General features: G+C 42.7%; 2 protein-coding genes across 3 annotated transcripts; one reads left to right on the top strand and one right to left on the bottom strand.

Moving 5' to 3' along the window:
• Positions 1–693: 693 nt before the first annotated feature.
• LOC142019519 (nicotinamide riboside kinase 2-like) lies at positions 694–5,603 on the bottom strand. Of its 2 annotated transcripts, XM_075006538.1 has the most exons (7): positions 5,364–5,603; positions 5,119–5,209; positions 4,649–4,694; positions 4,310–4,496; positions 3,026–3,097; positions 1,718–1,824; positions 694–1,441 (listed from the first exon to the last, which is right to left on the bottom strand). In XM_075006538.1, exons 1-7 carry the CDS (start codon positions 5,387–5,389, stop codon positions 1,326–1,328), a joined length of 645 nt encoding a protein of 214 aa, XP_074862639.1. In that variant the 5' UTR covers positions 5,390–5,603; the 3' UTR covers positions 694–1,325. The 2 variants fall into 2 exon arrangements, 1 of the variants encoding a protein (XP_074862639.1); XR_012647102.1 differs by having other exon boundaries at positions 694–1,069; positions 1,350–3,097.
• Positions 3,191–25,351, top strand: LOC142019520 (CDC42 small effector protein 2-B-like). The gene is made up of 6 exons (XM_075006539.1): positions 3,191–3,266; positions 12,062–12,159; positions 12,500–12,667; positions 16,203–16,304; positions 16,934–17,042; positions 24,370–25,351. The coding sequence occupies exons 3-5, from the start codon at positions 12,614–12,616 to the stop codon at positions 17,006–17,008; spliced, it is 231 nt and encodes a 76-aa protein (XP_074862640.1). The 5' UTR covers positions 3,191–3,266; positions 12,062–12,159; positions 12,500–12,613; the 3' UTR covers positions 17,009–17,042; positions 24,370–25,351.
• The last annotated feature ends 322 nt before the right edge of the window (positions 25,352–25,673 follow it).

Raw genomic sequence — 25,673 nt, forward strand, 5'->3', positions numbered from 1 at the left:
CAATGCAGGTAGACATTTAGAGGCAAATTAAACTAAACAGCACAGCACAGAACAGACTTTATGGAACCACGGGAAACTTAGCCATACTCATAAGTGGTCATCCAGGTAAATAAATCATGTCTGACTACAGCTGTTGCTGGATTGGAGGGGTTTAACCTGTATTAGGTGTTTAATTTATTAGCACACAAAGTAGTGTATGGCAATTTCAGATAGAGTTCTACCTTTAGTACTTATGAGCCCCTCAGTGTGTTTGTTTTTTTACCTCAAAGGATTAGGTGACTTGCCTAGTGTCAAATTTGTGATGAAGAGACTTGAATCTGGATTTCCCAGTGCCTACATTGGCATCCTTGCCAATAAAACATCCCTCATTTTCTACTTGTGTATACAAAACACCATCATCTGAAGCCAACATCAGTTTAAAGGGCTGCCATAGCTGTACGGTAAACTTTGAAGGTGTGGCCATGGCAGGAGTGTTAGGAGAGACCTCTTTAATTTGTGATAGAACGATGATTTTTTTTTTAAAAAGCATCCATTTATCCTTACCATACAACTGAGTTCCATTTTACAGTAACTTTTTTAATCCATGAGTTTCTTCAAGTTTACATGCTTCTATCACATTGTAGTGCTGATCAGTGGAATCTGAATTGGACTGTCACTTTTGCTTTTTTTTATGCTGCTTCTTAACACTGATAGTTTAAAAAAAAAAAAAAAAAACCTTTAAAAGTACGGACTTACTGCAATGGCCTAGTACTTTCAACTAGCAAGCGTGCTACTATATTCAGTAAGTCCAAAAAAAAAAAAAAAAAACCACAAGCTTATCACAAGCTCATTCCAAGGACACAACTACTTTTCTCCGTTTCCAAGATATGGAAGCTTGTCTGCACCTAAGCTACTCCATGAGTTTCAGGTGAAAGCTGAACAAAGTCTAACTTCGAAAAGTTGCGGGGGGGGGAGGGGATCTTAACAGAAGCTGAAGCTTAACTGCCAAAGTCTGGTATTCATAAAAATAAATTAGTGTTAACAGGCTTCTTTTTTAGATCACAGGAATCCACCAGCTGCTTGTCTATCTCTGTAAAAAAGAAGGAAGTTTCAGTGTTTGACTGTGTGTGTGTGTGTGTATATATGTGTATATATAAATTTTCTTTTTACACACACAAACTGAAGAGGCTTATTTACAAAGGTCTATACAAGTAACTTATTTGTGTTCCTGTCTGACAAATCTAGTTGTCCTCCTAGTGACTGCAATTGCTAGTCACTGAGTTTCTGAAAGATGTCTAAAGTCACTTACTCATTTTAGCCAGTTTTTCCATTACAGGGAGGTATGCTTAACCGTAACGCTTGTTTTTTACCTGCATAATCAGCAGTTTTTCAATCTTGTTCTGGATCTGTCCATAAACTTCATTAAAGAGCTCCTCTTCTGATTTTGTTCCATCTAATTTAACTATTAAATTTTTAAGAAGTGTTAAAACAGATTTCTGAATGAAGATAACATCCTAGGATTATAATCGTATCAATCTCCAGCTTTTAAAAAAAAAAAAAAAAATCCAGGAACTAGAAAAGTGCTAAACAAGTTTAACTGCCTTACAAATGCATCACAAATAGCACTGGGTTGATGTCTACTTATTGAATTAAAAGTTATTTAAAATTGTACCCCCTTTCCCAGAGTAGAAACGTCCCTATCCACTAGTTTTGAGCTTCCATTATCCACAACACTTACCCACATCAACTCTGAGGTCTTCCATTATTTTCTTATGTTTAATATACATGGGCCAGACATGGCCATCAAACAATCCAGGAGGATCTGGTACAGTGTAGTTTCTTGAACTAGAAATTTATAAAAACAGTAGTACAAAAGCATGTACTGTTAAGTCTAGGTACAGTGCACTCGAACTATCTTGACACTAATTCTGAGTTTTTGTCTAACTTTACATTTGTGTTATACAACAGCTGCAAAGTGAGAGAAGACAAGACAAAAACAATAATGAAGCATAATTTGACAAGAATGGCAGGTTATAGATTTAAGATGGTCAGAAATCTGTCAACTGACCTTGTTTCATATGAACTAATTTCTTTATTTGAAGAATTCCTGTGGCTTTTGAACATCACACATTAAAGTATGGCATGAGGCAGAAAACCAATTTTCGTGTTTTGTACTTCAACAATGTCTGGACCCTAGCGCCAGTAGGCAAAGAAAGTGTTTTGACCAGTGAGGTATAACCTGCTTTCAGGAATGTATCGGCTCTGACAGTGCAATGACTGCTTTTGCCTCCTTAAAGGAGTTTATACCAATACTGCTCTACCAGTAGCTGAAATATGATCAATCCCCACATGTAAATGTGGCCAAAAACTTTAGCTTTAATTTTTTATTGCCAGAAGCTGTTTACCATTTATTTTAAACAAAGTATTGATTAGCAATTTTACCACTAAGGAAAACTATTTTTATTTTAAGCAATTCTTAAATCCTGCAGATAATGACAAGAGATTAACTGAAGTCCAGAAAGCCATATCCCAAACATGAGTCAAGTATGCAGACTCGTCTGCATACTTGACTCAATCTAATTCTTGATCTTTGCCCCCCCCACCCCTCCACTCTGTGATTTGTTCACCTTGATTATCTTTTTCTGATTTGTCCTCCTTGCTTACTGTTTTTGGTTCTCTGTGTCTTAAATATTGAGTCTGTTCTGGTCTGGATATGGTCTGAAGAAGTGGGTCTGTCCCACGAAAGCTCACCTAATAAACTATTTTGCTAGTCTTTAAAGTGCTACTTGACTGCTTTTTGTTTTAATTCAGACTCCATGGGTTGTTTTTGCATTTCTCATCCTTTGAGCCAATACCAGCTAGCATGTTTCTAGAACTTTAACTTCTCAGATTAGTAAAGATACCATGCAACAAAATACCAAACCCGGTAACCTAACACACTCAAACATTCTCTCTAGTGCTGCCAGACCAAATTAATTAAGCTTTATGAATGTAGTAATTCCCATATTATCTTTTTCATTAAAGGAAAAAAAAATCAAAAGCCTACCTCCTCCTCCTCTTGCACTCTTCATATGGAATGGAAAGAAAGTACCGATGGTTAAAGATGTCGATCAATGGTCTGCAAAAGAAATGTTCTAGTTTTTGTACATTATCAGTTACTCTGTTTGATGTGCAGTAAAATCTAGAGGTACAACATTAACAAGTGTATCAGTGGGATTTTAAACTTTGACATATTTCTCTTTGGCAGCTATCAGCAGGATATCCAATTACATGGGTTGCAGACCAGGGTAAGGAGAACTTCTACAATTTTAAGTGCCCCTTCTAAAAGTTTAGCATATAAATTTTAAGTAGAGCTGAGTGAACGTTTCTTCAGGCATATGGCTTATTATTAGTTGCAGTTTCAGTCAACCTTAAAAGTATCTGAATGTTTAACAATAATATGCCAAATAGTTTTGAACAAAATCTCTTCTCCCTCCTAGCGTTTAGATATCATCCACAAAATGGTCAGAGTAAGACAGTATGGTTTGGGGTAAGGGCACTAGCTTAGAACTGCAGAAAACCAAGGGGCAAATCATTTAGCTCCTCTGTGCCTAAGACTCTCACTTCCCTATTTGACAGAAATAGGTTAAGAATGTGTACCATGTTTGAGATCTACTTGAAAAACACAATAAGAGAAGTAGGTATATACGTTTAGCTTACTGGTCATTATTAAGGTCTTTGTCGTTCATAATGACAATAGTTAGTCACTGAGTTAGTGAAAGTGAGAATTATGGTATAGCATAAGAGTTGCAGCCTCCATTAAGAACATGGGAGACCAACATTCAAGATCCTGCTCCAATGACCATTGACAGGCAGTGGAACAGTTTGAACAGGAGACCTAAAACTGCCCCCAGAATATTCCATAGCCTGAAGGTCAGGGAACTCTCCTGTAATGTAGAAGACCAATGTTCAAATCCCTTCTACACAGTAGGTTATTCACCTGAGATGCAGGAGGCTGGGTTCAGTTTTCTCTACCTAATCACTTAAATTTAGAAGGGGACACTGCCTCTTCCTAACCCTTAGCATGAATTTAGGCCTTTAAAACATTATGTTGTGGGCCAAACAGGATATTTTGTTTGACCTATATGGAATTTTCTTAAACATGCCAAATATTTTGCAATACTTAGATTCAACCTAGTTTGGTATTTTTCAGAACTACCCCCAAACAGAAAAATCACTTATTTGCTTGCCTCTAGTATTAAGTATCAGACTTTAACGTGCTGAAACTTTACCTACTAGAAAATAACATATCAAACCAGAATTACAATATGCCCACTAACGGATAAGTTACCTGTAAGTGTAAAGAAGGAAGCCTTCTACAATAAGAATATGGATTGTTTCCTCTCTTTCCTCTGAATACTGTAATATTTTGGCATCCAAGGTGTTACTGATGCCATGTGAGTGTTCAAACTTGACTGGGTTTTTCATCCAAGCATTGATGGTACTCATCATAGCTTCCATATCCAAGGCACTAATAACTAAGACAAAAGTTCAGAAAAGTAATTAATTTCTATGACTCACAGAAGACTCACCAAGAGAAAAGCAGCATGCATGGGATAGATACATTTACTCTGAAACCCCTAAAAAGAGTTCTAATTCTATGTAGATGGCTCAATAAGAAAGGCCTCACCATCATACTGTTTAAATCCATCTTCAACTTCTATGTCATCCTGGGCCTGAAATGGTGATCAAGAGAAGAGTTTTAGTCCGAGCAGCTATGGCAAAGTTCAACATTCATTTTAAAGCACGCTTAAAGATCTGAACTTCACTGGAAAACATCCCATTGCACGTGAGAGCCTCAACAACCCTCCCCTCCCCCCCAAACCAGGTTTGTTTGTCGTGAGATAAGGAGCAGTGAAAGGACTGCGATAAAGCACGAGTCCTTTATCTTCCCACTAGCGTGGAGCGCTCCAAGAAAGTGGAAAGTCAGCGGGACGCTGCCCAGGAGCTTATCCATCAGCCACAGAACTGGTCCCGTCCCAGCCCACCCCGCCAGCAGCACAGGCTGCCCCACTGACAAGCAACTTTGGCCATGCGCGGGAAGCGGAGCGCGGGAACCAGGACTCTGGCTCACGTACAGACCGGCCCCCCCGCCTTTACCTTGAAGAAGTCATCCTGATGCACCACGCTGCAGTTGGGCAGGGCGTGCATAAGCCTGTGGGTCAGCGTGGTCTTGCCGCCATTGGTGACCCTAGGGCCGGACACGGACCGTTAGAGGGAGCTGGGCTCCGGGCATCGGCAGATGCGCGGACTCACCGCTGCCGTGGGGCACCACCGGGGTCTCCTCATGACCCCTCCTGCCCAGGAGTCCCCCTCCTCCCGTACTCTCCCAAGCCCGCTCTCACCCGCTGATGCCGATGATGACGTTCATGGTGCCTCACGGAGCCGCCCGAGCGCCCCTTACAGCCTCTTCCTCAGGAGAGGGGACGGGTCCGGGAGCGGCCGCACCGGGAAGAGAGGGGGAAAGAAGGAGAAGAAGGGGAGGAGAACAAACGTCAACTGCCGGGCAGCGCCATGTCCAAAAAGGAGGGAGCAGCTGGGCCCGTCGGTGCAGATCCGCACCTCGCGGGAAAAAGAGGACAAAAGCCGCCGCGCTCGGATTCCCTCACGTGTTAAGATGCACATTGGGCAAGGGCCGCCGCATTCTACCACGCCTACTCGGGCTACACCCAATGAGAACACAGCACTGACGAGCCTCAACGCCGATTGGCTGGCGGGGACCCGGCTTCACCCAATGGTAACGCAGCACAGATCCTGTAAAGCCCATTGGTTTGGCCATCTCTCTCTTCGTCCAATCAGAGAGGGGTCCCGCAAACATCGGTCTCTCCTCCGTGATTTGGAAGGGCCCGCCTTGCTCTCCCCGACCCCGAAGGGGCGGGATTTTGCTAATCCCTTAGCCCCAGCTGGGAGGGAGCGGTGGCAGGAGCTGCGGCGGGGATGGGGAGAGGAGGGTAACGGACCTGGGGAGCCCCCTAGTGCTAGTCTGCGGGGACGCTTCTGTTTCCTTTTCAGGAGTTGTCGGGGGGAACCGGGCTCCCTAACTCAGTCCGAGGCAGTACCAGTGGGCAGGGAGGGTCACCCAGAGAGATGGAGGTGCGGGGGGGCCAGGCGTCGTGTCAACGCCATTTCTCAACTAGAATGTTGGCCTGGGCGTGGGGTGCCCGGGTGCTGCCCCGAATCACCTTTGCTGGGGGAGATATGAAGAAGTGAATAGGGTGACTGCCTGCTTTATAGGGAGAGTCCTAATTTTCAGGATTGTGCATTTGTACGGGTGCCTCTTGTTGCCCCCCCCCCCCGATCATTTTTCACATTTGCTAGCTGATTACCCCAGAGCAGTGGTTCTTACATTTTTGAGCTACAGAACATCAAACAATCATGTTTATGTGGAATGCCTGTGAACATTTTCTTCAAAAATTGTCAGACATGCCCCCTGTTTTTTTTTAAAGGCAAATCATACTGCAAAAACAAAAGTAATTCAGTCAGGTATCATAGCAACAAAATAGCATTGTAGCTGGTTTTAATAACAAAATCTATACCATCAGTGTATAATACCAAAAAAGTGTCAGATGCTTATGGCACATTTGTGATTATTCACAGAACACCAGTGTGCTGCAGATCATAGTTTAAGAAACAACTGCTGTAGAGGAGAACTTCCCCAACCCCATCTGCATGGCTAAGCTGGACAAAACTCAACCTATGGTCTCTGAGGCTTGACTTGGAGAATAACTATTATTACTATTTTATTCCAGTAGCAACCAGTGTCCCCACTTAATATTGGGGCTCCAGGGTGCTTAGTAGGGCACAAATAAATGGGAGAAGACCTTGCCTCTGGTCTAAAGGGTTTATAGGGACCAGGTAGTAGGGGAAGGAACAGATGCACCCACCTCCCAGTTATTGCTAGGTCTGACTATGGCCTGGGTACTCTCCTCTGTGGCCACCTAAAGGCAATGAAATATTATGAAGATTAATTAATTAATGTTCCTGCAACACATCTGATGAAGCGGATCTTTGCCCATGAAAGCTTGTGCTCCAAAATATCTGTTAGACTATAAGGTGCCAGAGAACTTCTCATTGTTTTTGCAAAACAGGAGTTAACTCTTACTACTATCATCACTTGCTGCTTGAAATATAGAAAGTATAACTCCAAAATATATTGCAGGGTGAACAAAGCATAACTGAAATCCATATATAGCCAAATGTACTCCTCTTCCAATAGAGGTACTGAGTCAGCCAGTCTGTAACGTAGTCTTAATTTTCTGTACATTTTAATAACTGCACACATCAGAGAATTCCATGGTAAGAATGCTAAGAACTTTTCCTACACTCCCCATTGCCAATCCTGTCTCCATCTCTATACAAGTCACATTATCACAGGGCCTAACCGCATAAGCCACCTCATCAGGAGGTTCATCGACCTGCACATCTACTAATGTGACATATGTCATCACGTACCAGCAATGCCCCCTGCCATTTATATTGGCCAAAAGGGACAGTCTGCATCAAAACAGAACTGGCCATTAATTAGCCATTAAGAAATGTAACATACAGAAACTATTAAGAAACAGTTTAAACTCCCTGGACTCAGTAATGGATTTAAAAGTTGTCATCCTTCCACAAAAAAACAAACAAAACCTTCAAAATCAGACTACTAAGAGAAGCAGCAGAGCTGCAATTCATTTGCAAATTTAACACATATTAGGACTGAATAAGGACTTAGAATGGTTATCTCAATACAGGGGCAACTTGGTAGTCACAGCTCCTCATCAGCGTCTAGGAATGACTCACAGTGACTGAATAGGCTTCATTAAAACCAGTCCTTCACTTGATAAGTAACTTTCTTAGCTCAAGCTGTAGAGGCACCTGTACAGAGGACCCAGGTTTGAGTCCCCCTGTGGGCAGTCACAGAAGCATGTCTCAAGAGTGTGAGGGAGGCCTCCTTGAGGCTGTACTAAGCAAAGCAGCATTCAAAATCTCTTCCTCTGATATCTAGCTATCTCTCACTCCAATGCATCTACAAAGTGGGTTTTACCTATGAAAGTTTATGTCCAATAAATCTGTTAGTTGTTAAGGTGGCATGGAACTCATTGTTTTTGCAGATACAGACTAACATGGCTGCCCCTCTGAGACTTTCCTATGCTGCTATCCTACATTGAAGTGATTGTTACTACCAAACAAATCAAATTACCAATTCAGTTCAACAGGAGGAGAAACATGCAACCACTAATTCCCAATATAGTTGCAAAAATGTATCATAAGATCAACAGTAACTCTTAAGTTGCAACCCAAAGAGAGACTAGCTAAGCAAGAACAGAAGGAAGCCAAAACTGCTAAAAATGAACACTTGCATAAAATTAAAAAGAAAATCCGTGGAAAGTTTCAAAGCAAAAAATATTTAACCAGAAGTGTTGTAAATTAGTCTGAAAAAGTAAAACTGTTTCTATGACTGGGCTTGTGAAAAAAACATCGTGCAGCTGCAGTTCTCAGATAGTCATATGATAAACTTAACTAATGGGGTGGAGAGGTGTTAGGTTGTTTTGTTTTGTTTTGATACCAGAGTGACAAGTTACTGTTGCTGACACAGGTAAAAGCAACATAGCACTTTCTTCACCAGAGGTCAGCAACCCCTCCAAGGCGGAGCGCAGAAATTTGACCTTTTGACCTCTGTCTACATCCTGAGTGCCAGTGACACTTTAAGACTAACTAGTAGTCCTACTTACAACAGCTTTGTTAATAAATAAAGATGCAGAGCTTTACTTTTTGCAGGGCTCTTCCTACAGGAACAAAGAGATATGTCACCTAAGTCTGAAGTACTCATTGATATCACTGATACTCCCTCAGCATAAGGACAACACAGTTCTTGCCAAGCTGCCCTGTTTTTAAGCACAAAGAAGCAATACTGCTGAGCCGGGGCAGCTTTGTTCTAGTTCTCAGTGACATCAATTGGGCATTTAGGCCCAAATGTGCTGCAGAGGGACTGGTGGGGGCTCTGACTCTGGCTCTGGCCCCACCCCCACACCATGGCAGGGGCTCCAGCTCCAGCCCCAAGATTTGCAGTTACTTGAGCAAGCCCCCTGAAAACAAACAAACACAGCCACAAAAAAATCAGCATTTTACAAAAAAAAATCCCCACACTCCTCTGCAAACATACCACACACATAAATACACCTGGTTCTTATTGTCACACTTCCTGAGAAAACTGCCTTTTAACCCTTGATGGAATCACACTCTCTGCTGAGATGGGGGCTCTGGCCCTGGCTCCACAGCCCCTGTGGCACAGCCTCCAGCCCCAGCTGGGGCATCTGCAGCAGTGGCTCCAGCCCCAGCCCTTTGCTGTGGCCAAGGCTTCCACAGCAGGGCCTCCAGCCCTGGCCACATGCTCCGGCCTCCTCCTGTGCTGCAATGGGAGGAGGAGGGGTGTGGCTGAGTTCCCATCCCATGCTGTTTAAAATAGGCTCATGTGCCAGGAGTGGCATGTGTAGCAGGTGTTACTGACACCTGTGATAGAGCATCCCTACTCACTGGCTGGACAAGATCCCACTCCAGAGAGTTAGCCAAGGATGCACTGCTTTCCAACACTGTAGGTTCAGTGTGAGTGGATTATATCTGCCAGCACAGACTTTAGCCATGGCAGGATGGCTACAACCTTATAATCTATGCTGAGCAGCAGTGGACATCAATTTCTCATGGTTCAAAGATTCACCCTTCTTTGACATCGGGATGAGCACAGCCCACCTGCACGAGAAGGAGCACATTCTGGTCTCCAAGGTTTTGGTCCAAAGGATGGCAAGGGTAGGCTGAAGTAACTCCAGAACATGTCAACCCATTGATGCCCAGGAATTTGTTCATGGGCATCAGTCAGAAAGCTTTTGAGAACTTGGCCAAAAGGAAGGGAGCCACCCGCAGGCCCCAGTCACCCACTCTGACTATACTATTACATCTGTAACTAATTCACTGACTTCTGCCAAGTTAATTTGCATTTAAACTGGTGTAGTTGAGATCAAAGCCTGTCCAGCTGCCATCACAGAATGGGTTATGTCATTCCACGTCCCTTTATAAAGATGTCTGAAAGGGGGAGGGGTTTATAGTAGAATAAGCAAGCATAATTTGGGAGCAAGCAAATGGCAGTCTTATTCCATGACTTTAAGGGCTATTTTCAGTTAACACCTAGGTTATGACCATAGTTCAGTATTCTAATAGCCTGGGGAACAAAAGATGGGGACAAAAATTGAACAGAATATAAAACATGGGGACACACAAAAAATGACCATTGAAATAACTGGTATTCAGGGTAAAGGTGAAAGTAAAATGGTGCACCCTGGTGTGGTGCACTAGTAAAAGACTGGCTGGCTGGAGGCTGGGCTCTAGATGCTGCCAACACCCTGGGCCCTGCAGCCACACCACACACAGGCTCCAGTCCCAGTACTCGGGTGTCTGTGTAGCACAGTTCCTGCACTCCTAGTTCCACACCACACACGGTCCCAACCTCCCAACCCCCTCCCCTGAGTCCTGTCCTCCCCAGTACACCCAGTCCTCAGCTCCCCCACACACCCCAGCCCTCCCATACCCACATCCTCCATCTCCCTGCCCTGAGTCCCCCACATTCTCTCCCACACTTACATTTCTTACAAGTACTGTCCTGTTACAACCCCCCCACACTGACCCCGCCCCAAGGGGGTTGCTATAGGACAATATCTGTAAGAAATTTGAGTAACTTTCACTTCTGGCTCAGCGCAAATAGGGGTGTCAGATTTTCATCTTATATCGGTAGGAAATCACAAAGGAGCCTCATATAAAATATTTCAGTAAACATAGAATTATTTTTTACTAGGATCTCAACACTGTGTATATAACAATAAACAAACAAAGAAAAAAGCAGCGAGAAGGAGACAACCGGTAAAAAAGACAGAGTGGTAATTCCTTGCAGTGGTGAAATTAGGTTGAAGTCCAATTTGCTCACATAAACCCCAGTATTCAGGCTCCATGTGGAAGGAGTATTAAGCAACTGAAAAAGTAAAAAACATCACCACATACTGGGGCCAAGACAGTGAATGGAGTGACTACTAAAGTCTGAATAGCAAGCACAGCCTCTCTCCAGCAACTGTGCAAGCTGCTGGGCATTCAGGATCCATATACAAGTCAGTCCAGAGGCCCTTTCTTAGGCTTGCCTCTATTTTGGGTCCCATTTTTGCAGATGGCTGCAATGGAACTCAGCAGAGATCTGAATGCACAAAGCTGATCACAGCACTCAGACCATAGACCATGAAAGGCCAAAAATTCGAACACCCTGCATGATCCATAGTCCTTCTGCACTGCATTGGAGTTTAATGACAGTAAGGGCCTTAGAGGTAGGCTGCTAATGTCCAGTGAAATCAATGGGATTTAGGAGCCTAATAGCTTTTGAACATTTGACCTTCAGTGTGTTAATTAAATGAGGTGGGAAATGTTAATTAAGACAGATAAATAGTATTCAAAGCACCACAGATCAAGTTGAGGCTTGCTAGAACACAGGAAATGAATGACAGAATATTCATAAAGGAAAAAAAATCAACAGTGTAAGCAGAAAGGGGTAAAATGGGAAGAGTAACAGAGGCAAAGGTGAGGAAGGTAAATGTGATAATTGGGCAATTGTGTTACTACATAAAGAATGCTTGTGGGTGGTGGGAGTTACTCTATGTTCTGATCAAAGATGTTGGGTTAGTTCAGGGTGACTGAAATTACTTGTGAGTTTATTTTAATGCTGCTTGCTTTTTTTGTTGGTTAAAAGCAGTTGTTTTTTTTAAATGTGTGACCAAGATGCAGGTGCTACTGTGTGGATTATATTAATCTATGGCACTCTGTAAAGGTATTTGAAAGAGGGATGGGTTTATAACAGAATAAACAAGCATAAATAGAGAGCAAAGAAAAGACAGATTAGGCTGTGGCTATAATAGGTATTTTTACTTAACTTCTTGTCTGTGATCCTAGTTCAACATTGCTACTTTCAAGTTACTCCTCTGAGTTTAGAATCTAATTGTGACTTGCTGACCTTCTTTTCTATTAAAAGTTCTTCACTGCAGTTATAAAGGGTGTTCTCTCTGATTCTGGCCCCAGATGGGAAGAATGCTTCTCTAAGACATGAAGGTGGTGTAACAATCTTGAAAGGTAAGAAAGGGTCTCTTTCCTATAACAGGCCTATGTTATCTTTTGAGGAGGTTTTGGGTTTCCAAGCATGTAATGTGTTCTGTTCCTCTCTATGCAACCTCTATTGTGCTGAGAAGTACAATGTTTAGAACTATTTCTTTTTGTACAGTCTGGTTTTGTTCTAAACTTACTATAATCCTTAGTAACGGTTAGGTAACAGTATTTTGGCACTTGTTGCTTATAGCTATAAAAATAAATATACTTTTTTAAAAATCCTGTTGCACATGTGTAATCCCCAGACATTCATCTGACTTTTGCTGCCTTCTGTGTGTCAAAGCAGTTCCTCTTAAACTCATCTCAGGCACTGTTTTTTGCGCCGAAGTGGCCTCCTGACTCCAGTGCTCCTTTGTAGCAAGATCAACGAGATACCAAGATTTCATAATCATCTTGCATCAGTAACCTACTGACAGACACCATGACTGAGTTCTTGGTTTGCTTCAACTGGTGCAATGGTGAGCAGCCCCAGCCAGTAAGTAAATGTATGAGTTGGATTTTTAAAATACTTTTTGAATTATATCTGTGCAGCTTTTAATCTTGTGAACAGCTATGCTAAGGAAAACAAAATGTAAAAATGGATGGAGGAACCGTATCTCTCACAAAACCCCTGAGCTCTACCAGAAGATCATGACACCAATTAAAGTCTCTGGTCTCTAGTTGTATGGGGAATTAATTGTTTAACTTTCACATTAGTGGTGCTAGCAGAAGCACCTGTAAGCTTTCTCTACATTGAGAGAAACAGTTGTTAAATTCTTATTCTGCAATTAGCATGTAGGTTCATGGACTGCATAAGTGAGAGGCTGCAGATTCTGGTAACGAATCATGGCCTGAGGAATTTTGAAAAACAATCCTGAAGTCTTGTAAAAATTGCAGGAAAGTCAAAATTAAATTCAGTGAATTGGGGAGACTTCCTTGTACTGTTTTTCAAGAACTGTGTCTGCTCAGAAATGTTAACAAGAACTCTGGAACACTAGAGCCTTCAGATGCCTACCTATAGGCTATTAATGGAGAATGAGACAGGAGGAGAGGAGGATACATAGCCACCCTTAATGTGGAGTCTTCTGGGGGAGTGGATTATTTACTGTAATCAATATGATTGTCACACTCAGTCAATCTGCAGTTTCAATACTTAGTGTCTTAAACTTGTAGCAGCAGCATCCAGATGACACACATTCATACAGTTGTGCAAAACTCTTCTAATGTATTTAAAGTTCAGTTTATCTGGGGTTGGGGAAGATCGCTAACAGAAGTCTTCTGTGTCTGAGAACAAATATGTCCAGCTTACAGTTAAAAAGAAAACAAGTGTAATAACAAACTACTAAAAATTGCTAGCTTGCCAAAATTCAGCCTGGATCCTCAACATGTAATTCTCTGCAGGTCCAACTTTGCTCACAGAAATACATAGAGTGCTACTGACCTTCAGTGGCTTTACATAAGTTTCAAAAGGTTAACATCTATTGATGCAGAAAAAGAACAAGAATTGGCTCACTCTTAGCTGTGCTGCCTCTGGATGGCTAGAAAAAGTGTGTGTGTGTGAGACAGACAGACCCCATGTCTCCAAATATCTGACCGTGGATTTGTAGGTAGTCTCTTGTGCCTCTGAAGAGGCATTCCTGATTTCACTAGGGCTCCCCATGCAGACAAAGCTCCAATTCTGGGGGCGGTTCCTTGTTTTTAGCAGACTGAATTCAGAATAACAAGGACCAGATTGAAATAAAAAGGTGAAATGTAGGATCCCCAGAATAAAAATATTTCAAATATTGGAGCGTATCAAATAATGTAGCTGCACTGCATTTTGCTCCAGAAGGATAAAGTGCCTTTGAGTTATGGCCTCTGCTTCTGGATTGGTCATAGTCATAACAATCAACATTCTTCTTCTTACTCACTAAAGAGGGCTAAAATTTCTCTCCAGGGCTGAACTTTTCAGTAATGGAAATACACAAGCAACCCTGAGCCTCTACCTGTAGACTTCAAGGCAGTGAGTCTAGACCTGTTGAGGGCTTCTGGAAGTCCTAGTTTTTGACCATTACCTAAGGGCTCAAGAGTGGTTCCTTAGCAGTGACTTGTTCCTGGACTACTAGAGACAAGCTAGCTCCATTTGTGAGGCATAAATGGAAAATAAAGGGTTAATACAATAGTTTGTGGTTTTAAACTTCTATGCTTATGGAAGACCTCTCAATAGCCACATCATTACTGACTTGCACTATATCTGCCACATCAACACACCCGCTTTCTTGGGAAAGATGCTGCATGCAAACTGTGTTCTGATGATTGTTGCTCCACCAGCAGTTAGGATTCCTAATTCTCCAAGATTGTCCTGGAGTTTCTAGGCAGTAAAGATTCATCTTTAATTAAAAATTGTCATTTGAACTCCAGGAATTCATCCAACCAAAGTTGGCAACCATACCAGCAGTATTGAGCTTCCTTAAGTTATCTCAGTGAGAGACTGGATGGGAAGTGGGTTTAATTAAATCTGACTCCTGGAACCTTGACTCCACTGCTCAAGGAGTGGCTGAGAAGCTAGCCTTAAAATAAAAAGCATAGATGTCCCTCACTGCACCACAGAGCTAAGCTAAATTCATAGACTTCTAACTCAGTATACCTGATTTTGCAAAAATGTGTCTGCAAGTGACTAGTTAGACACCATCAAAAACACATCCTATATAGACTATATGTGGTCTTGTCTACACTTACAGGGAGATCAGTGCTTTGGAGCTCAATCTCCCTGGGGGGAGATTACCATGCCTAGTAGTAATGACCTGCTATATGGATAGCTGATTGCATTCCTGTCAACAGGAGAGTAAGGGGGAGTCAAAGGGAGAGTTTATTCTGTCCACACTCCTCCCCCACCAAAGTGGTGATGCTGCAGTAACTCCACCTAAGGTATGTTGACTCTAGCTACTCTATTCATCTAGCTGGAGCTGCGTATCTTAATGTTTCTCAACCAGGAATATGTGTACTCTTGAGGGTACATTCAGGTCTTCCAGGAGGTACGTCATCTCCTCTAGATATTTGCTTAGTCTTACAACAGGCTAAACTTAAAAAAAAAAAAAAAAAACACATTCAGACAGTGACTTGTTTCTACTGATGCCTTATGCTGAAATGTAAACACTATTTCTATCCCCATTAGTTTTTGAAGTGAGGTGTAATTTGGCGGTATACAGAACAAATCTGACTCCTGAAAAGTGTACAGTAACCTGGAAAGGTTGAAGGGCGCTTGTTTCAAGACTTCAGATTACCTTAGGACCATGTTTCTCAATGGGTGGTATGCGTGCTCTGAGAGTACATGAGAAATCTGGGGTACTTAGAACCCTTTTAGATGGGGTACTCTTTTTTTTTTAAAAGGCTTAAACACTGGCATACACCAAGCCTTAAACTAAAGTAAATGTGCAATCCTAAGGCCTCCATCCTGGGTATGAATCTGAAGATGGAACCTCTCTTGACAATAGTGAGGTTCTCTGAGGGTGCAAAGTCTCACTGAATGAGAGCCAGTTGCAAGACTGGGGCTGAAGTGACTATATTGTAAAAGTTTAGCCATGTAACTTCAATATAGCTGTCTTGCTGATGCAGCAAAATCACAGGAAGTTCTAATGTTCCTAAATTGCTTTTAATATCAGATGAAAAGCAAGTGGAAACTGCAGAGGAAGTATCTAGTGTAAAAATAAATGTGTAACTATATTTTTACAGCTTCCTCAGTTGTAGTCTTTCACTGAACATAAGCTTTTTCCTTTTAGCACTAGGAGGGGAAAAAAATACTTTAGTGCTTTGCTTCAAATGAACTGCTGACAAAAGGAGATTGATATGTCAACCAAAAACACCTAGCACATTCTGCTTGTAACATGTTTTTTTAAATGTCCATTCCCTTCCCACTAGGAGCCTACAGAAGGTCCGTAAGGACAAATTTCTTATCAACTGGGTGATAATTCCCTGACACAACTATGATTTACTTACGTGAAGGATTTTCTCCAAAAGAACTTAGAACCTTTTTTCCTTTTCTTTCTTTAAAGAAGAGACGTCGGAGACTAGACCGAAATATGATAGGAGAGCCCATGAACTTTGTCCATACTGCCCATGTTGGAACAAAAGATATGAGTAGTGGTTTTACATCTGTAAGTATGTGCTCTACAAGATGTACTTAACTGCTAAAAGTAGATGTTTGTTGTAAGCATTACTTGCCAGAGTGTGGAGGATGACTGCAACAGGACAGTGTCAAGACAATCTACTGTATAGTCTTCTCCATGCTACACGTTCAGAACAAACTATCTGACTTGATACTAGTTCATAGCACTCTTATCTGAGATACTGCAGCCCTGGTGTGTACAACTGGGGGGGCTGAAGTATGACCTATTCAGTTCTCATAAAGAACAGTCCCTGGAAGCTGAGTGTTTGGGCAGCTGCCCCGGAGAGATTCAAATGCCACCCAGCTGATCACAGAAAGCCCACAGCTGGCAGCATATATGTGTATTTGTGGTGCACATAAAAGTTAAATGAATTTTGCTCATGGGGCCTCATTCTTCTGTCACTCCCTTAAAGGACTGGGACTTGGACATCTGTGCAGTAACAACACCATGTTACTAATCTCAGCTTAGTCATTAATATCCTGGGTACTGAAATAGCTCCATATGTGGGTAAGCATGTCTTGCTCGTTAAGATTAATGCTTGAAATTGTTTGTCTCTCTATTTTGTCAAAACACTAAGTCTTAAATGTAATCTACTAACATACTGTATTCTTCTCTAGGCTGGGTCAATTCAGGACCACATGAAGTCAAAAGGTGGCTACACAAATGGTACTTCTGCAAGTGCACAGCTATAGCAAACCAGAAAGGAGACTGAAGTACCAGTTCTTGGTATGTTCTGATTTTTCCTAAATCTCTATAAAAGCTATGTGAGTTAGAACAGGAAGGGAAAACTCAAGCTATTTTATGTAGGTTAATTCAGGCTTCATTTTCTTTGTAGTCCCCATGCATTTGTATAAAAGCCATTCTATCTTATAATTGCCAACCTGGGATGGTGATGGAGCAATTGAAATTGCAACACCAGCCTAGGTGACTTCCAAATGGGGAAGACACCCTGTCCCAAATAACTTACTGTTGGATTGTATGGCGTGTTTGCAAGCATTGTTACTAGTCTAAAACCACAAGCATAAAAAGTCTTCACTTTTTTTTTTTTTTCGCCTCCCACAGAAAGTTTGATCTTGTGGAAGACTTCACTTGTTTACACTAATAGTAAAAGAGATCCTACTGGGGAATGGAGTATTAGTGTTTTTCTCTGAATCTAGTATTTAGATGCTCACAATCTCTTCTCTGCTGGAACTGTACACCTGATGTTGCTTTTAACTGTATACATCTAGACCTTGTGTTTTTCTGCCTTAAAGTTCAGTTAAGTTGCCACGGGGGTGTGTGTGTGTGTATGTTGGATGCTCTACAAATCACTGGGTCCTCCGCTCTAAAGTAGGCCCAGGTAACTGAGGAAAAAAGTTGTCCCCTCACTGAGCTGTATGTGCCTAGCATGTTCTCTCCTACTACTCTAACGGCAACAGAGCTTCGCTGTGTGAAAGCCTCTGAAATAGGCTAGGTAATGCTGGGTGGGTCTCAACAGAATGCCAACAACATTCTTTAGACTTAAATTATGCCTCAACAATACTTAAGTATCAACTCAATTTTAAAAACATAGCAATGACATTCTAGGTATCAGACACGTAGAACTGTAGCTTTTGTTTAGTAGTCCAATTTAAAAAAGTCAGCAATAGTAGATCTACGTACAAGTGACAGTCTGTCTTACAGACACTTAAAAAAAAAAAACCAAAACCAGTCTCTGATTACAGTACTTGGATTTTTAAATGTATTAGAAGTTTAGGTACATTTTTAACAGATCTAATGCTCTAAATTAGAGAGAATAGAAAGACTAGTGAACCACTTCCCTAAGAAATGTACCACATTTGACACTTAAATGCTAAATTGTAGTCTGGGTATACTTAAAATATTGACAGAGCTGGCATTCTGAGATGCTGCTTTTGTTTAAATAGCTGTATGAAACTTGCAGGCTCTGCCCTTAAGTATCCCTTAACATGACAAGGTCCATAATCACTCTGTCACAAGTGTAACTATAATTTTTTTTAATCTTGGGTAATACACAATTGTCCTCTTAAACTGTACAGTTCATATGGATGCCGCCTAGTGATAACTTGTGTCCTTGGTTTCACTTAAGTACATAAACTTCCATTATTACCACGTTAAGAGCATGACAAGACACAGGGTGAGTCAGTAGACTTTTTTCATTTATTTCAACAGGCATAGGATCAAGCCTTCAGTTCTGTCATTAAAAGACAGGCCTTCGCTTAATATTTCAAGTAGTGTGATTTGACTGTCATGTGACCCAGTTAAAATTCCAAGTCTTCTCTTTGAAATGTGTAATGTAGTGGTATTGAGGACTGATATGAATGCTTAACATGAGTGACACTTTTGGTTCTCTCTACAGTTGGAATAGAGAAATATTCTTTAAGTGAAAACTCTTCTTACTAGAATTTTTCAAAAGTGTCTGTACAGTAACTACACAAAGCAAGTGTAATTTTTTTTTGGCATGTGTGTATTAGAATACATGCATTTGTTTTTTAAAATAGCAAACTACAGTATGAGTATCTTCTTTGAAGCACATTATCTGTCATACTGAAGTTTTTGCAGCTTGTTTTTGGATCATAAATACTGTAGTTGGTCAATAAATGTCTCCTTGAAAACTCAAGTATTTCTGCTTATATCTTATATACAGCTGGGCAACAGCCTTATACTTTTAATAGCTTGGCTTGAGCAGAGTCTGATATCTTCTCATGAGTCTGAATTAATATTTTGTCTGCCATGCCTTCAACAGTAAGGAGGAGGCATACCTAGTTTCTGAACTCCTAACAGGATGATCAAAAACAGACCTCATTGTGCAGTTTTTCAAAAAACAAAACAAACCTTCAAACTGAGGCTGACCAGTACTTACTTCTACTGAACTAAGCAAGATCAGTGGAGAGTCTGGAGCACACTCACCCCATCTCCTCAACCTGCTGTAAACTCCAGAGGATTGGAAAAATGTTTTCCAGAACTCTATGAACATCTGCAGCTGTACTTAAGCACTGGTCTTTTAGGGGGTTCTATACTTCCTAGACAAGCCAATAGGCTAACATTCACTGTTACTTAGATTGAAGGGAATGAAAGACCCATGTGAGCAGAGATGATAGTGCCCTGCTCATAGCAGAAGAGGGCTAGCTCTGCTTGAAGAACCCTCAGTTACATCTACGTGAGAGACTTTCTGGCAAAACTGGGCTTTTGTTGGGGGCAAAACCAGGGAGCATCTAGACACAAAAATGTGCTTTGTTAAATTTCTTGACAAAACCCAACACTTTTGTCGACAGAACACTGTTGAGAGAGGCTCTATACCCAAGCAGGGAGAGGCATAATGCTGCTGTCAGAACAGCCATGCAGATGTTCTGGAGCCCTTTAGTCGACAGACAGGGCTTCCAGTTCGGCACTGTTTACAGGGCTTCCAGTCACCTGCTCTGTTGAGAGAGGTCCAGGCAGTCTGGCCGCTCTGGCAACAAAGCTGATAGAAGTTTTGCCAAGAAATACCTTCCAACCATGACTTCTGTCAAGGGAGGCTTCGTGTGTAGACAGCCCTGGTATCTAAACTGTCATCTTCAATTATTCAAAAAGCTGTAAACTTGTCTTCAAGGAAGTGAAAGCTTTTTCTTAAAACCACAGATGCAAAGTTCTAACATAATATGCTGTTGGCCAGCCACCACTAGCAGTCCTAATCTGTAAACTGAGATTTCTTTGTTCCATCTGTTGTTGTTCTATGGCTCTCACTACACCCCTCTTCTGTGTAACCAGCACAAGCCGCTACAGAGTTGAGGGGGATGGTTTTGAACAGCAGGCTTCAATTTTGTTAACTCTGGGGTGGGTGGGGGGGAGAAGGGTGCTATTACTCTTTCACCTCAGCTTTCCTGTACCGTGCATTAATTGATTCTGGTACAGGTTACAGGGTTTCTACAATAAACCTCTCACAAAGTGAGACTCTTCTTTGTCTACCCCACAAACTCACTTCACTTGTGAAACCTCTGTCCTCTCATGGAAGGAGGCTGCTGTGAGAGAACTTTCACCCTCTTGCAGCCTAACTTGGTCTATAAAGACTTTAACTGCTTCCCCTTTTAAAACACAAGAGCCAATTAGGCTAACCCCGCGGCTTCTTACTTGCAATGTCTACAGGGAGAGCCAGTAATTTAGTGTGGATGTATCCAATACCTGGTATGCCCTATCACTTGCCTGACCTTTTCCTTAATTCTATAGAGCCAAATGTCAGCCCCAGCATCTGTCAAGAGAGTTGAGGGCAATTGTATCAGATATCACAGTCTCGTCCTCCTCCTTTCCTCTCCCCCCCCCCCCCCCCCCCCCCCCCCGAAAAAAAAATTCTCATTATGCTGGGTTATGCCCAGTTGATATTGGCTACCTCACGCTTGTCTTCCCTCCTCCCCGAACTCATTTTTGTGACCATAACAGAGTAATTATGAGAGAAGCCACACTCTCCCTAGTCCCTAAAGTTAATTCAATACACTACCTAAGATCCTAGCTTCAGAGAGGCAGCCTAGCTCTGCCCCAGAGCTTGGTGCCCATCTCTCCCACTCACTCACATGGTTACAACTTCTGGGTCCTACTCCTTCCTTGCAGCTCTGGATTGGAGCTCTAGTGCTGCCCCCAGCTGCTATTTAAAAGGGTCCGTTTAAGCCCACTGGGCCCCAGTGCAATTGTTGTCTTTGTGGGGGGCCCTTCCCATTGGGGGACCTGGTCCTGTAGCATCTTGAAAACTAACAATTTTATTAGATACATTTTTCATGGATAAAACCCACTTTCTCAGATTCATCCTCTTTGGTTTTATTTTACAGTTTCCAGATACCCTGCACTGACAAAATGACACTCTATACAGCCACACTAAATGATTGGCTTTTTGAAGGCTTAAACATCAGTGTCTGCTTTCAGCTAGAGCTCCCTCTTGTGCTTTGTCATGTTGTCTTCTCTCCAGAAATTCCTCTATTGAGTAGATTCTATTCAGTAGATCTCCTTGTTCAGAAGGACTGCTAGAGCTCCCTCCTATGTCTTCAGTATATTCTACAAATTCATAAGCACAGCCTGTGGATTTTTTTGAAGAGTGAGTTCCTTTAACCCTAGACAATATAAGAAGAGAAATGACTCCAGCGCTAAGAGCTAATGTCATAGGGGAGTCCTGAAATAGCAAGCTGGCTCCCTAGGTTGCTCCACAAGATTGCAAGTTGGCTTTAGGGTGGGAAACAGAGTAGCCACAAATATAGCGGAATGTTTTTAGACAAGCAGAGCTGTTTCCGATAACACATTTTAAATTGATGCAGTGACCAGTTAACCATTCAGGGTATGTATGCTGTAGGAAGACTCATGCTAGTTACCATTAGGTTGGGGTTAACAGGCATTCCTGACCTGCACCTACAGCCCTGCTTCAGTAAGTTGTGTGATGAAAACATCATAAACATTGCTTTCATTAAGCAGGCTGAACCTTTCTTGCCTGTCACCTTTAGGACCTGACGGGTGCCAAAAGAGAGAATTTGCTGCACCAGGAAAGGTCAAAATTGTCTAGCAGGTTACCAACACTTTCACTGCTTACTTGTCTCTTAAAAGATATTTAGTTGTAAATTTACCACTACATAACAGCGCAGAATGCTGAGAGAGCCAGGACTGGTGGCTGTGAACAAACTTCATGGGACCATGGAAAACTTGGCCACACCCCGATAACTAAAATCATGCTGGATTACAGATGTTGCCAGATGAGAGTTCTGGATTAGAGAGGTTCAACCTGTAGCAGTTCACCAGCTGGAGTTACAGTTGAAGCTGGGTCAAGATATATACTCAAAGGTTGAATATTCTAAGTCATCTTAAAAATGGATCTCTTCAGCTGGATTTATTTGAAATTTGGTGTGTCTCAGGAGGGTGTAGGTTAGGGTGAGTAACCTAAATGTGGAAATAACTGAGTGTGGGCTTTTGGAGATAGCTATGTTTTTCCACAGACCCTATTTTAAAAAGCAAACTTCTAGTTGGGTATTGGTGGTTTATTTTGTCCAGTGATGGAGATCAAACTACTGATTACTACTGGACCAAAATGGTGTCAAGAGGTTTTTTCCCCCCCAATTTAGTGCATGAATCCAAAGTGAGAACAATACTTAAATACACTTTTTACACAATGCATGTGTCAATACGGAATAGCAGCTAGAGCATTTCCATCCCTGCCATTTGAGCTTCAAAACATTAATAACTGTTGCAAATGCTCTAAAATCAAGCCATTTATCAGATTACTTTGAAGTTTTGGGCTGTGACAGTTTAGCATTAGTGGTCCAGCTTTGGAGTCACTAGACCAAAGGGTGCAGGATTTTTAGCCCCCTGCCCCACCAGCCTTGTATCCTTCTGTTATTTTGTACTGTTGAGAAGATAATATAGGGCTGGTGATTAATTTATCCTGAGCTGTCTATGACAAAGAGTTTTGGACTGAGTAGATGGACAGTGCTATAATTTATGCATTACAGGTAGCAAGTTCACTGGGGGGAATATAATCAGTATATCAGGGGAGACAGATTAAACACATTCATTCATCCTGGCTGGGGAGAGGCATTAGGGGGCAGAGGAATGGAGAAAAAGGCAAAAGAGATGAAGTGAGGGGTGAGGAGCTATGGGGATGGGGAAGAGGATACATGAGAGGTTGAGAGTTCAGCTGAAAGAGGCATAACACCCACTGTACTGCCAGTACTCCCCAAGATTCCCATACCCCAATTTAGCCAGCGTACTCCAACCTCCCTGCTGCCCCAGCTTTGTGGGTGTACCTTCAATACCCTGTATCCCCAGCTCTGCCAGTGCATGCCACTCCTTGCACATCCAACCCCACCTGTGCATCTGTGACCCTGTAGTTCAGTCTCTTTTCACTGCATAGCTCTGCCTCTGCATTGGAACCCCCATGCACCCTATACCCCTGCATCTCCCAGTGCAACTCACTCCTTGCACTATCCAGCTATGCTAGCTGAACTGTGAAGTTGGTAGGGTACAGGTATGTGTGTTAATGTGGCATACGGGAGTATTGCTGAATGAGGGCAGAGTTTGGATTACAAGAGCAATCTAATCTCTTCATTTATGAGCTTTCAGAAGTTTGGATTTTGCTCAGGGCACTGTTTGGCCAGGGGACAATTTCCTGCCAAGCAACTTCACCTCTCTGTTAACATAGGTTACGGTCAAATTGATTTCAAAGCCTAATCTCAATTTGACTGATGTGGCATCTACCTGAGTCTGCAAAGAGCTATAAGTGATGCCACCTGAAAAGTCTGACTTTCCCCATGCATCTCAATGTGGTATTAATTCCAAGATCTCCCGTACTCAGGGAATTTTGCTAATGTTGGTTTAACAAGGGGAAAAGTATGCAAGGGCCTTGGAATGACCACTCCAAGAGCAGTGGGATTTGGGAGCACTTGTACCAGGGCCTGGTGCTTCAAAGGAGCCTGGAGTTCCCAGCCACAACTGCTGGTGCCACTGCTGGGAATTGCTATCCGAGCTTTGCCGCACTGCTCTTTGAGGCTCTGAGGGGCGCGAGAGCTGGGCCTCTCGCCCACAACTTGCTCTGGGGCTTGCAGTGGCTGTCAGCCATGTTGCATGGGGGTATAAAATATTGGGAGATGTACCCCTGATGCCACACTGGCCTCTCTCATGCCAAGCGAGGGCATGTGTGGTGCTCCCCAGGGAAATAGGGCCTAGCCTATAGCCCCTCACTCTCTGAGAAGAGAGAGGGAGGCCTATTGCTACTAACATGCCCAAGAAACGAGGTAACATGGGTAGGGCCATAGAGGCCCCATGCCCTGGTGTGCCTTGGGTCCTGGATTACTTCCATCTAGCCCAAAGACATTAATGAGTACTGTAACTCATCTGGCCCTGTAGTAATATTTCTCAGAATTACTCTAGGGCTTACTTCATAGCTGTTGTTCATATTGTACACCATGGCTGCTGAAAATATCATGGTGCCCAAAAGGCTGTAAGTCTGCTCCAGAGTGTAGGTCCCTCCTACTTCAGCTAAGACAGAATCTACTGTAGCTGTTTGCCTGGCATTGGTTTGTGACTATTTCCAATTCTTCAATCTTAGGTGCCATACAATGCTTCACTGTTGTAACTTCCAACTTGGATCACTCATAGTCAGCCTGCCAGCATGCAGGTCTTGGTCCAGTAGTTCTGACCCAAGCAACAGGTCAGCAAACACCAGCCACACTCTGGCTTCCACCAGCCTTTGCTATTGTTTGCAGGATGACTGTAGCCAGACAAAGTCTCCCCCTTACAAGCCAGCTTGCTCGCTGCCCACCCCCCCACTGAGAAGCACACAGGGCCCGGAAACGGCTGCTGACAGCACAGTCTTTGATGCCCTCATTGAGGCCCAGATGTGCTAGCTTATCGTGACCCTGAGAAGCAGAAAGTACAGCTAGAAGGCTAACAGGCCAAACTGTCAACACAAGGGGGGGGCCCCCCTCAAGAAATCACCCCAGCTGGCATTGATCGATATGATGCACACACACAACCACCCCAGAAGGGGAAGTGCCCGTCCACACAAAAAGAATGTCCTGTACTCCTAAATTGCTTATCTCCTGTCTTACAAGTGCAAATTAAGTAAGAAATGCCCTTGTAACAAACTGGTGTCACAAAGACAGACCAGTATGATCTGGCACCTCAGATAAGAAAGAGAATACGTAACCCAGAGGGGTATAAAAGATGGGTCCAGCAGAACTCTAACTTGGAGTGCATTCCACCAACTACCTGCTGGTCGGGTCAGGTGATTGCCTCCTGAGGTCCACAACTGGGGATGCCCAACCTCATATTCGTCTTTCTGCGGAATTGAGTGACTGATCCGGCTTGGCTACGCTGGTATCGAGAGACGCAGAGAGGGTAAGATACACCCATGCTAGGTCTCCGACTTTTTTGTGCACAGCTAAAGAATTAGAGCTCTGTAACTAGATGTCATTGTGTCAAGATATCATTGTGTTAGATGGTAACAGATATCTTTGTATTGGATTGTAACGTAACTTGTTAACACCTGTACTTTGCTAGCATATAAGAAGTAAACAATAACCTTTGTAACCGCACGCTTATAACTGTAGCTTAATAAACTTGTAACTAGTTAAGCTCTGAGCCTGACCCGGTTATCCTTTTGTCACTGCAACACAGCCGGCACAACAAAAAGAACTTTAACCGTTTGGTTACTACAGCCTGGCTGTGGGTGAGAGTGCTAGGAGCTGCCTGCTCTAACAGTAAAAAACTGCGTTGCTTAGGACCCAGGGGAGTACCTCACCGCACATTACCTGGCCACCGGCTAACAATGACCCAACACATTCTCACTCCTGGACATTTTTTCCCAAATCAGGTGTTTTGCAGGGTCAGCTATCTTCTGTAGAGTCTAGC

Source organism: Carettochelys insculpta, chromosome 12 (genome assembly GCF_033958435.1).
Source record: "Carettochelys insculpta isolate YL-2023 chromosome 12, ASM3395843v1, whole genome shotgun sequence".
NCBI classification, from domain to species: Eukaryota; Metazoa; Chordata; order Testudines; family Carettochelyidae; genus Carettochelys; species Carettochelys insculpta.

Bases quoted from the DNA above. Each gene is read 5' to 3' on its own strand.
- LOC142019519 (XM_075006538.1), bottom strand. From the start codon at position 5,389: ATGAACGTCATCATCGGCATCAGCGG. The intron at 3,098-4,309 runs GTAACTTATCCG...TTTCTTTTGCAG, and splicing joins TTCCTTCTTTACACTTACAG to ACCATTGATCGACATCTTTA. The intron at 1,825-3,025 runs GTAGGCTTTTGA...ATAAATTTCTAG, and splicing joins GAGTGCAAGAGGAGGAGGAG to TTCAAGAAACTACACTGTAC.
- LOC142019520 (XM_075006539.1), top strand. From the start codon at position 12,614: ATGACTGAGTTCTTGGTTTGCTTCAACTGGTGCAATGGTGAGCAGCCC. The intron at 12,668-16,202 runs GTAAGTAAATGT...CTTTCTTTAAAG, and splicing joins ATGGTGAGCAGCCCCAGCCA to AAGAGACGTCGGAGACTAGA. The intron at 16,305-16,933 runs GTAAGTATGTGC...ATTCTTCTCTAG, and splicing joins TGAGTAGTGGTTTTACATCT to GCTGGGTCAATTCAGGACCA.